The sequence below is a fragment of the Thunnus albacares genome, chromosome 1 (assembly GCF_914725855.1).
Source record: "Thunnus albacares chromosome 1, fThuAlb1.1, whole genome shotgun sequence".
NCBI classification, from domain to species: Eukaryota; Metazoa; Chordata; class Actinopteri; order Scombriformes; family Scombridae; genus Thunnus; species Thunnus albacares.
In genome coordinates this window covers 28,224,658-28,237,127 of record NC_058106.1, presented here as the reverse complement: position 1 = coordinate 28,237,127, position 12,470 = coordinate 28,224,658, and the positions used below count along the sequence as shown (strand labels likewise).

At 39.4% G+C, this 12,470-nt stretch overlaps 1 protein-coding gene across 2 annotated transcripts; it reads right to left on the bottom strand.

Annotated features, from left to right (window-relative positions):
- Nucleotides 1-2,385: 2,385 nt before the first annotated feature.
- Nucleotides 2,386-12,285, bottom strand: LOC122983227 (coiled-coil domain-containing protein 81-like). 2 transcript variants are annotated; one of them, XM_044353018.1, is made up of 16 exons: nt 12,039-12,285; nt 11,834-11,895; nt 11,586-11,739; nt 10,771-10,955; nt 10,590-10,664; nt 10,321-10,492; nt 9,235-9,349; nt 7,777-7,867; nt 7,324-7,470; nt 5,828-5,926; nt 5,544-5,713; nt 5,333-5,411; nt 4,400-4,510; nt 3,823-3,935; nt 3,534-3,659; nt 2,386-2,826 (listed from the first exon to the last, which is right to left on the bottom strand). In XM_044353018.1, the coding sequence occupies exons 1-16, from the start codon at nt 12,268-12,270 to the stop codon at nt 2,688-2,690; spliced, it is 2,070 nt and encodes a 689-aa protein (XP_044208953.1). In that variant the 5' UTR covers nt 12,271-12,285; the 3' UTR covers nt 2,386-2,687. The 2 variants fall into 2 exon arrangements, with proteins under 2 accessions (XP_044208953.1, XP_044208961.1); XM_044353026.1 differs by having other exon boundaries at nt 3,823-3,932.
- Between the last annotated feature and the right edge of the window lie 185 nt (nt 12,286-12,470).

The window sequence follows — 12,470 nt, the reverse complement described above, 5'->3', positions numbered from 1 at the left end:
CTGCCAGGCTTTACTTATTGAGCTAAATAATAATGTCAGCATGTTAACATGCTGATGTTATGCAGACATGTTCACCATGTTCATCTTAGCATGCCAGCATTTGCTAATTAGCATGAAACACAGAGTATAGCAGAGACTAATGTGGAAGTCATTAGTTTTTCAGAAGACTAACCAATCTGTTTCATATTTGTTGAAATTTCACTCAAAACCACAAATGACAAACTCATGGTGGCACTAGAGGAAAAGTGAAGGGATCACTAAAGACATTACAATTAATCGTCTGGGAACCATTAATGTCTGTGCAAAATTTAACAGCCCTTTATTTAATAGCTGTTGACATATTTCAGTCTTAACCACAGTGGTGGACCTACGAACAAACAGCCATGTCACTACAATGACTAAAAATGGCAATTAAACTACTCAGAGAAGTGATTGAAAGATTGCAGATAGGTTGCCTTCATTAATAAGGCTTTTAACAGGTGTTTCTACTTACACAGTAGTTAAGTGTCCGTCATTGTTCATACACTCCCTCAGTTATTGGTCAATAAAGGCTTGTAAAACTGTTAGTGGAAAACACCAAAAGGCTTTCCAGGGTAGGGCTGGGTCATACGTAGACACTTGGACCACAGAGACTAATGAGTCACTTGATTTTACACAGTGGACAGTGGTATCAATTTTGGGGGATTTTCTTTGAGTAAATTTATTTCAAAACCGTGTGTGTGTGTCATTGTTTCTAGACACGTGTGTCAGGGTGGATTCTCTTCTGGAGCACATTTTTCTTCCCTGAAATATGTGTCAGATATGTTTCTGTGCCACTAGATAGTACACACACACACACACACATCTCTTTGTCCATACACACAATCTATCAGTCAGTTCGCAAATTAATCAGCCAGAGTGTGTAGGGCAATTAATTGTGCATCTGTTTTAGTACAAAGACCTTGAAAATGCCTCCATGGGCTCATTAAAGGAGTTCTGGCTTCACAGAGATCTGGGACTTCAGCCAGAAGAATATAGTCATGATCTTGCAAAACAACATTTATCATCTATATAAACTCCCCATTGCATGAACCCATCCTCCCATATGAGAGCCACCATTTTTCTTTCATCCTTATCATGTCATATTTTGCTCACTCTTCTCTTTGCCCCACTTAATTTTCAACATAGAATAACTTAAGATTCAACACCCATATGAATCATGATGATTTGTGTTCTGTTTTTGTCTTCCTCCCTTCATATTCACAGAACTGCTTGGGGTCCTGTTGGGGCCCTCTTGCTTTTCTTCTCTCTGTAAGTAATGTACTTCTCTGAATGTATTGTGGCATTAACATATTCCCTCATCATTTATCAGGGTCAGCTGTGGGACAGTGGCCCTTCAAAGTATTTAATGTCCAAGGACAAGAACAGACACAAAAGATAGTTTCTTTACTCCCTTTGGCACTGTGCTGCACTGATGAAAAAAATTTTGTTTTTCAACTTAATATGGCACCATGACCCATAGCACTCAATAAAGAGAGGGCAGACTTTTAACTGAGTGTAAGCAATGTTAACAAGGAACTTAAGTGCATTAACTTCTACCTGTATGCTTACTATTTCAGCTGCTTAGTTCTTAGTCTTTTTAGCAACTTGTCTCCAATAATTCACAGCTGAACCAAACTAAATGAGTGTCACAGAGGTGAAGAGATTTGTTTGTTTGTCTGCACTTAGACTGACAGATTGCTGCTATACACAACCTTGTAAAATACAACTGTAGAATCACTGTCATTTCACATTATTTTAAAGAAAGACTTGCCACTTTTGTCAATATGGAATGTAACAGTAAAATTTAATTTTGGTGTATTTCTTGCCAACACAGTCTTGTAAAAATTAATTATTATTATTTAAAAGAAAGACTTGTCACTTTTGTGATATTAAAGGACTTACTTGTAATATTCACTTTTTAGTATTTCTATAAAATTGTATTTGTGAAGTATTTTTACTGACACAAGCTTGTAAAACTGCATTTATATTGTATAATCACTGGCATTACCTCCTTTTTACAACAGAGCAGCCTTGTTTTTTACAGAGTAGGTGGCTGCTATGGCGTTTAGTGTGGTTGCTAGGGTATTAATAGGTGGCTGCCAGGATGTTCAAAGTAATTTATAAGATGTGAATTGATTGAAAATGAGCTGACATCAGCTAACATTTACACCCTAACTTGTATTTTCCACCCACAAACATCTAGTACTAATAGTCATGCCTGTTTAATGATGCAGCTCCTCATTGTCACACCTGTCAGCTGATTTGACTAACAGCCCTGTGTTTATGTGATTCATGAAACCCTCCAGTGCGATCATCAACGTGACCTCTGTATTTGATTGTGTGTGAGTAAAATAGCCATGTGACTGAAAGAGGCACATAATTTATTGACTGATTATGTCTGACTTTTGTAACACATAATCATGTGACACAGAAACACAAAAACAACCATTATGTGCAGAAAATAATATTAGAATTAACAGGAACTGAAAAGAAACCAAAAAGAGCAAGAGGAAGTCTCACATTAACACAGAACCTATTCCAAACCATAACATCCATATATGCTTCACATAGCTTAACTTAAACTTAATCTTTATTGAATGTCACACGATGAGTTTCAAGAATCGAGGTCTTGATAAGGCCTGGAGGTATTAATGTTGAAGTGGTCATCAGATCATGAACTGTGAACCAGAGAGGTAATGAGAGTCTTTCCAGATGTTGGTCTCTCCAGAGTTGGAGGTCCTCCTCTTACACTGGCAGCAGCGCCTGTACTGTGCTAGCTTATCTACCAGGAGCTGACCAGCAGACCTGACCACAGGGAGACAGAATAATGGATGGAAGAATGAGTCAATGAACAGGAAACATGTCGTTCCACATGATCTTCAAGGGATAAAATTTTGAAATTGAATTACAGCACTCTTGGAAAATTAAGTCTTTGAACACCAAAAATCAGGAGAACATTTACTCAAAATCAAAATAATGTGTTCAGTGTGTTATAGCCTTTGAAAGTTTAGTCTCAAGTCACTCAATCAGAAATTAGGAACATTAAAGGTTCTATATGTAGAATTGTGAAGCAATTTACATGTATTAATCATTTTTTGTTGCCAATGAGTGAATGAGTAGTAATATAATGTATAATATAATGTATGGGGCGCTGACTGACTGGGACTGAGAGATGCTTTGCTGAAACATGGTGCAAAACACAAGAGATCTTGTAATTATGAGAAGTGTAAGCGTGGAAAAAGACATCACCTGCAATAGTGTCATGCCGTGAGCATGCCATAAGCATGCGAGTGCGAGCACCAGGGTGTTCACTGCAGTTCATTTAACGGCCACAGATGTCACTAATGAGGAGGAATTTCTGATTCCTACATATAGAACCTTTAAGTATAAGTCAGTTGTTTGAAGGATGCAGCAACTTTTAGACTAAGTGCCAAACTTTTAAGAGAGTGTGTGAATGATAAAACAACTTGTCACCAAGTTGTGAATATGTGTGATGATCCTACATCACACACCTTAGGAAGCGCCTCTCCTCTTCCTCTCGTTGGTGTTTGAGTGTCGCACTCAAACTCCATTCGCTCTCCAGTGACTTACTGATGTTCCGCTTCTTCTCAAAGCGATTAATGCGGTCCAATATTAACCTGGACATAAAACATACCAGAGAGAAACAAACACTACTAAACAATACTATTGTTTCCACAGAGAAAAACAAACATGTTTTGGACTAAGGCTTTTCTTTCCACTTCCTCATAGTTTGTTATTTCTTTCATTTCCTCTTCCCTGGCCCCCAACTTCTTCACTTACTCCATTTGGTTGTGTTTGAGCATTTCCCTCTCTTTCTCCAGCTGGACTTGGCGGTTGTGCAGTTCTTCTTTCTTCCTCTGAGTAGCAACACTGAAATTTACCTGAAAGAGCTGCTGGTTCACAGAAAAACATCACATCCACCTCAATATGTTATGCAATAATTTAAATGCAAGAAATACAGTGAGTGCTAAAAGTAAAGTAGTTGAAAATTTGTTCCAACTCAACCACCTGCAACATCAAACTGCTTCTGACATGTTAATGCATCAATAATAGTAATCCAATAATATAATATGTACATATATATATATATATACAGTATATAACAAGGGATGATTCTACATCATTGAATAATTCAGTACTTTAAGTACATTTTGCTGATAATACATCTGTACTTTTACTTAAGCAAAATTTTTAATGCATACTTTTTTTGCAGACTTTTATTTGTACCAGAGTCTCTTCTATCACTGCAAAACACTGCAACAATGCAGAGACTTACAATCTAATGAAACAAATATGACTGGTTATTTCAACTGAGTTTCAGGGCCAGCTGATGGCAGCAATAAGAAACAGAGATGACCTTTTGTGCCCTTTCTCGGCTCTCAGCGTTGGCGGCTGGTGTTTCACAGCGGCTGAACCCAGACTTGTCAGGCTGGAACTCTGGAAGGTCTGTGACCTTCTTATCCTCCACCTGTAAAGGACAGAAGTTTAAATGTCATGATGGCAACATCAGCCATCTATCAAACAGACAGACATTTCAGTTTTAAGGTCACCATAGACCTGGGCATAATAGGCCCAGTGGGCCAGATGCAGGCCAGTGACGGTGTCTTTTCTGGCCCACGAGGCCAAAGCCAAATGAAAGTTCTGAAAGCTTAAAAAATACTGAGGAAGTTTTGTTAGAGGTCCTACCCTGAAATAAATTATATGATTTTGTGTTTTGAAGTAGAGGCATACACAAAGTCTGTGCATGCACCCAAACAAGGATGGATGAAGGCCTTCTGCACTTAACAAAATAAGAAAGAAAAAGAAAAAAAGAGAAAAGTTGATGCTGAATGCAGGATACTTAACAAGGTATGGACTTCTTAAAGCAGAAGTTTAACTTTATATTTTCTGTGGCTGAGCTCATAAGCCATACAGGATATTCAGTGGGCTTGAGATAAAAACAAGTGAAAACTGTCTTCAAGTGGCTTGTCAGCGCAGCCGGTGGTACTCGTACCATTGACTGGTAGGATAGGTGTTAGCCTTATTCTGCTGCCCTCCTTTGACCTATGATCTTCCTCTACCAGAACAACACAACACACAGAGGTTGGGATTCTGCTGAAATCAGCAGCATCAGAGAGGGATGTGATTATCCCTGGCACTGGCACTGCAATTGTTAGAAAGATGTAGAAACTCAAAAACATCTATAACCTGACAAATGTTCCTTTTGAAACAATACATTTTTCGTGAGAAGTACAATAAATCTGAAATTAATCATATCCACATGATCACTGGTGATGATTGCTTTTCTTGCCTGAGTGTCCAGAGCCTTCTTGTAATGTTTCGTTTTCTCCTGTTTCTGCTGGAGCTGCTGAGCCTTCTGCAAAGCTATCCTAAAACACACATACACACACACACACACACACACACACACACACACACACACACGAAACAGATGACACATTAGCTATTAAAACTTATTGACTATTTGAAATGCCTGAGCAGTAAAGCTGCTACAGACTCACTCTTGGACCAGCTGGACCTGGTCTAGATGCTCCATGAGGAGACAGTTCTGCTGGTCTTGAGCCTTGTGTTGCCGCTGACTCTCTATCTGACTCTGAAGCTCGTTCATGTAACGATTCTGTTTCATCCTCCTGGCAGGAGTGAGAGGCCGAGCCGGGAAGATGAATGACGTCTAAACACAAGCAGCAGGAAGAGAAACTGAATCTAACGAGCCGCTGCTACACTAAAGAGATGCCAAGTGCTGTTAAATTTGATTTAACATCTTTAATGTTTAGGTTCTACTCACAGGGTACAGAGGACAGTAAGTCTTCTCTTTCTTCTCTGACATTTGCAGATTGAATGCAGCGACCTGCTTTGCGTGCTCACGGTGCTCATGCAGCTTTGCCTGCCAGATGAACACACACAAACAAACCCCTTTCATAATGATATTGACCAGAGAAAGAAAGGACATTGAAAGCGTGACATGTTATCGTCACTAGGGTAATAAATGAATTTCAGAATTTCAGAGGGCAGTATCTTTGGCTCCTCAATAATCAATCCTTAGGGACATTGTGATCTGTTTCAGGGGCCCTTTTAATGAACCATGAAATAATATTGGGAATATAAGCCAACAAGGCACTTAAAGCTGTTTTACTTTGAATTATAATATCCCACATGTCCCACATTTGTTTCCCAATGCTGGAAAGAGGATAACACTGTTTTCTGAGCTCACTGTAACCACCCTTCACTCCTCCACTGTTTTTATTGCTCCTTTTACTTTGACATAAAAGTTTGTAATGGGTTTGAGTTGCATCTTATGTTTCTAGCTGTAAGGAACTGATACTTTCTACATCCCCAGTGTGGGTGTTCTGCTGTTTTCTGATCCCATTTTTGGACGGCAACTAGAAGCCACTAAAAAATTTCCCAGAACACTCAAAAACCACCTTCAGTGAAACACAGCAGACAGCATGTTTATATACATTTATTAAGTATATAAACAGTGACAAAATGAAATCCAAAAGCGTATGTTTATTTATTGGGGCATGTTCTCCTGTAGCGCCACCATGAGGTTGACATTTGTGGTTTTGAGTGAAATGTCTCAACAGCTATCGTTGTGATTGCCATGAATTTTGGTACTATCATGACCCCTCAGGATGAAGTGTAATGTAACCCTTTAACTTTTCATCTAGTGCCATTATTCAACCAAAATTTGTCCAATGCTATTACCAAATAAGTAAAACTAATGACATTCCTCAGCTGTACTGTTTTGCGTTAATTACCAAAGTCGATTATTTTCTCAACTGACCGATTATTTGTTTGATCTATGAAACTTCGGAAAAGAGTGATAAATGTCCTCCACAATATCCTAGAGCACAAGGTGGAGTCATTAAATGTCTTGTTTTGTTCAATAAACAGTCCAAAACTCATACATTTTCAATTTACTATCATGTAAGTTTTCACAATAAAGAACCTGGAACCATCAAATGTTTGTGCATTGTTGCTTAAAAAATTACCTAAATGATTAATCAATTATCAAAGTAGATACTGATTAATTTTCTTGCAGTTGACTAATTTAGTAATCGACTAATTGTTGCAGCTCTGCAAATGTTTCACATGCTGCATGCTTTCATACTAAACTAAGTTGGTGACCATGGTTATAATTACATCTGCATGCTAACATTTTCACTTTTAGCATTTGCATACATGCATATATGCACGTAAGCATACCCCCCCCCACCTCCTACCCCCACCACACACACACCCACACACACACCACACACACACACACACACACACACACACCTGTTCTTTCTCCATGAACTGCTTGTCTCTCTGTAGTTCTTTAAACAGTAAGAGTCTCTCCTGAGCTTTCTCCTCTGTCTGCTGCTGCTCCCTCAGGTACACTGGAACATTTCTTTGAGCCCGCTGCATACACAGGTAGCACAGCTCCTATAGTGTCAAGGACACAGAAATTGACATTACTGGTAAAATCCTTAAACTGTGATGAATCTTTAATGTAAAAATATTAATATTTTCCCCACAGGCTTTTGATTATAAAACCAATTGTATAGAATGCTTTTTTATTTTGTGAGAGGCGATGTACACACATGGCAATTTCATACTCAAAGAATAATACCAACAAAACCTAGTTCCCTATAAATAACATCTAATTTCAATCAAACTTCCCAATCCCAATCTTGAACGTTCACCCTGATTTTTAAAAAACCACCACCATTTCCACACCAACACGCTCACCTGTCCAGCACGGGCATGACCAGAGCAGCCAGCATTCACATGTGGTTCCTCAAGTTTGGGAGTGACCTCTGGTGGGGAGATGGTGGTGGGCCTGGGAAGGGAAACAGATTATTTGCTACTGTAAACTGTATATAAATGATGACTCTATAGTATGTGTGAGGGTGGGTTGGTTTTATTTTAAGTGGTTTATTTAACCAATTTGTTTTCCTTGTGCATGAGGAATTTGAACTGTATAGCTATCCTTTCTCTATTGGATCTCAGTCTCTTACACCCTAATAAAGTAATCCTGTTTTTTGTTGGATTGGATTTTTAAATGTCTAATTCCTAGTTGGTAAAATTCCTAGCTGGGGTTGCCCCAAGGACAAAAAAAATACCGCAAAAGTGCCCTCTAAGGTGCCCCCACAGTATAATGAAAGGCCCTCTAAAGATGCCCATACAAAGGAGAAAACATACAAATGTTCTGTAATGACTGTCTCGTTATCGGTAAATCAGGATGAAATGCCGTATAGAGGGCCTCTATATGTGACAATCTGGAATGAAGTGTCCTCATGGTGCCCTTTCAGTGGAAGAAAATGTGATAGTGCCCTGTAAAGAACCCCCAAAAACGAGAAAATATGATGTGCCCTTTAAATGAAGAGGATATAATACAGTGCCTAATCAAGGACTTGATTTATGATGCTGTTGTAATGAGGCTAGAGGTTCTGTATGGATGCCCTTCTAGTGAAAAAAAAAATCACTAGAAGGGCAATGACAATGAAGTGTAGAATGTGGTACCCTTCTGATGAAAAAAGGTGCAAGTCAAATTCCAGTCATGGAATAGTCTGACACAGAACTATTCCTTGGAAAATTACAAATCATGGTTCCATGGTATGTGTGGGGGCGGATGGGTGTGGATGTTATGTTATGCTGTTTGTCAGTCCAATGAGTGAAACTGAAGTCAAAATGAAACAATAAGGTAAAATAATAGTGACTGGCTGTATCCCATGCTTGTGTCTCACACACTGAGGATATGGGTTCACAGAGGGTGTAAAGATGGCATCTGAGGATATTATAACAGACTCAGGGGACCAAATTTGTTAAAACTACAGGGAAGATCTTCTGTCATCTAAACACTCTATTTCCCATGTTGGATTCAATAACTTGTTTCATGAGGAAATTTTCAGGTTTACAATTAACCCTAATTACAGGTGTGTGTGTGTGTGTGTGTGTGTGTGTGTGTGTGTGTGTGGATGCTGACATTGCAGGGAACTGATGACAGAAGAGGAATCTGTCCCACAGGTAGTTGTGCATCATTGATGGAGCTGGAAGCTGCCTCGGGGAAGTAATAATATAGGACCACCAGTGAGCTCTCAGTTCTCACTGACTCATATACCTGCAACAACAGCTCTGTGCACTGCAAACTGACCCACTCCATAGAGTGTGTGTGCCTGTCTGTCTGTGTCTTTGTGTGTGTGGTACTTGTCTGTGGCCTCCATAGGGGGTTTTGGATTCAGTTCTTCAGACAGGTTGACAGCTTTCATCTTGGCAGGCTGCAGTGTCTGATGGGATTTAGATTCCCGCTGTTGGGAAACTTCTGTAGAGACACACAACACTCTGAGTGGGTTAACTCTTCCTAAACACATCTTTCTCTTCATAGGAAAGCTTCAAATCTATCATTTTTGATCCTATCACACTCCATTATATACCCATTCTTTAAGAGTTTGGTCTAAGCCATCTCTAACAAATAGTTTATCTGATCTTTTAGCTAGGCCATAAAATATTTATGTCTAGTACACAAAACTGAAAGTAAAAGCTTGAGTAATTTCATTTAATTTGAAAACAAGTGCTTCCCCTCTAACCTGTTTGTGCAACAAATCCATCAAGCAAGTGCAACAACGCAGCTTAAAGGAAGAGTTCAACATTCTGGGAAATGGACTTATTCACTGTTGTGCTGAGAGTTACATTAGCAGGCTATGTGTGAGGCTCAACAGCTGGCATGACTCTGTCCAATGATAACAAAATCCTACCCGTACAAAAAACCCCTCCAGCCTTGTAGTCACTGTGAGGTAAGGCAAGTGGAGAGTCCAGCAAGTCACTACTTCCAGTCAAAATAGTCTGACACATAATTCCCAGTAGAACCACAAGTCATTGTTTTTACACTTTGTGTTTCACATAGATTAAACAAATGAGATATAACTTGATAATTAGTAAGCTTAAAGGACCAGTGTGTAAGATTTAGAGCAGAGCCAGGCTAGCTGTTTCCCCCTCCTTCCAGTTTTTCTGCTAAGCTAAAGTTAAGTTTTCAGCATCAAAGAAACATATTTCTCAAAATGTCAAACTATCCCAGCTAAAGCACAGTGATTAACTTAAGTCTTTCTCACTCGCAACAAGTTCATGAATGAGACATATAAGGGATAATGAATGCCACACAGCAGTAACAAAATATAAATAGATTTGATTGGGAATTTCAAAGGGTTTGGATTTGATTCAAAATTCTTAATTATTCATTAAAATGCTTTTAAACCCCAACCTTAATTGTCAGCCTTGTGCAAAAAGCTCTTTCACCTTGTGCATTCCTCTGGTCTGGAGCTGGTGACAGGCACCAGCCTTCTTTGTCACCAGCTTTATTATCTGGCTGAGGAGAGCAGACTGTTGGCAGGGCGATATGGTTGGCAGTTTGTGGCCTTTGCAGCCTGGACAGTCCACCAGACATTAAAGAGGCACTGCTCCCCGGTCTCTGGAGGGGCAATGATACGCATGAATAATTACACATACAGCATATACTGCAAAGACGCAAACACACAAACATTTACTGTTTGTTCATCTGTACTCACATTATTGAAGGCTAAATGTAGCCTACCACTTCCATCCATGGCATTAATAAAATCTCTGTTGAACTTCATCCGCACCTTTGAAATACATTAGATGAGATTAGATTTAATGGAAAAGCAGTATATATTATATCACATTCCACAATGTGAATCGCAGTATAAGAAATGTGCACAGATGAGCCACCTTGTTGTTCTTAAAGGACAAAACTCCAATTCCCTGGAGGGGGAGAGTGACGATTTGCTCAGAGGCCAAAGCTCTGACAAGGAGCAGGAGAGTTTCTCTAACGCAGCCCTCCACTACATCTCGACTGAAAGGAGTCTCTTGTGACACAGCTGTGAAGTTCAGTTGCACTACCGGTAGGTGTGTTGCTGTCATGGACACATACACAGACACACATGCAACAAATGGTCTTCTTCTTATTGTTCTTTTGTTGAAGGTCAGGGTGTGACAGTGTCAAAAACAATCATGAAGCCAAAGTCTTTCTGATCCAACCTGCTATATCCTGCTATATCACACACACAAAAATCACTTGGTTGAAAATTTTGGGTCAGTATAGTACCAACACATTACAGTAATTGTTTAACTAATGTTTTGACCCAGTGTTAGTGTTTTTTTTTATATTACTGTTGGTTATTTACCCAAACTACAATATGTTTTTTGACCCAGTGTTAGACACAATAAGCTCAAGTTGTACTGTAAAACTGTCAAAAACACCTTGTTAGTTGTACAGAACAATGTGCATATGACATTCAAAACAGGTTTTTTCCCGCTGTAATCACTGTAATCCTGCTCATACTGGCCATTAAGAGACCCCATCTTAATGTGCTTTCAGTGTAAGTGATTGTCTTCAAAAGTTGATCTGAAGACAATATTATGCTTCAGCAATACAAATTTGTGGATATCATATATTTAAAAAGTTAAAAACCTTATATATATTAGCTATATTATATTGCATACATCCATATCGTTTCATTTATTATGGCAATATTCATCCTCACCTGCAGCCACTGGTCTGGGCTGCTTTAACCCCAGAGATTGGGCAAGTTTCCCAGCCAGGAGGAAGATGGGCCGTTGGATCATTGTGAACTTGCTCCCTATGTCCAACTTCTGCTGAGAGAAGGTGAAGGTCCCCAGTCCTGCCAGGTGGACCCCCTATGGATCAATAAATCATTAGATAGATAGGTAGGTAGATAGATAGATAGATAGATAGATAGATAGATAGATAGATAGATAGATAGATAGATACCTTCTGTAAAGTCATCTGACGTTCAATGTACACGGACACATTAGCCCAAATACTGCCGATATCTGGAAAAACAGTTTTGGTTTATGGAGACATGGAGACTCGTGTGCAATGAAGGCTGTATATAAACTACCTATGCACCAGCTGAATAAGCAGTCCACCACAATGACACAATGATTTTTTTTTTAAAAAGTTGTATATATCCAACCGTTTTCCGAGAGCTGGCAGAGTGTAGGTAAAGTCCTTTTTCCTGCTTCTGACACCAGCTGAAATATATCGGTCATTTCTGGGAAACCAGCGGAAATTCCTGCCAGGATAAGGGTTTGTTTGTTGTTGGGGTTTTTTTTGAGTGGGATCCTTTCTACCCGCTGCTTGGCTGCACCAGATAAGAAAACACACGCTTGAGTGCCACTGCTGCCCCTAGAGATGCACCCCCGCATGACGCGCACCCAGGCGAGCTCAAAGTTGCGTAGTGCATCACCTACTGCGGACGACGAAACTACAACAATCAGTCTAGATTATTTGAAAGCCATAGATATAAGTCATGGTAAGTTGCTTTCAAATTTACGAGCTATGGGGCACATAGGTATTCATATCATCTCATCATGTTGTTGTTGTTGTTGTTGTTGTTGTTGTTGTT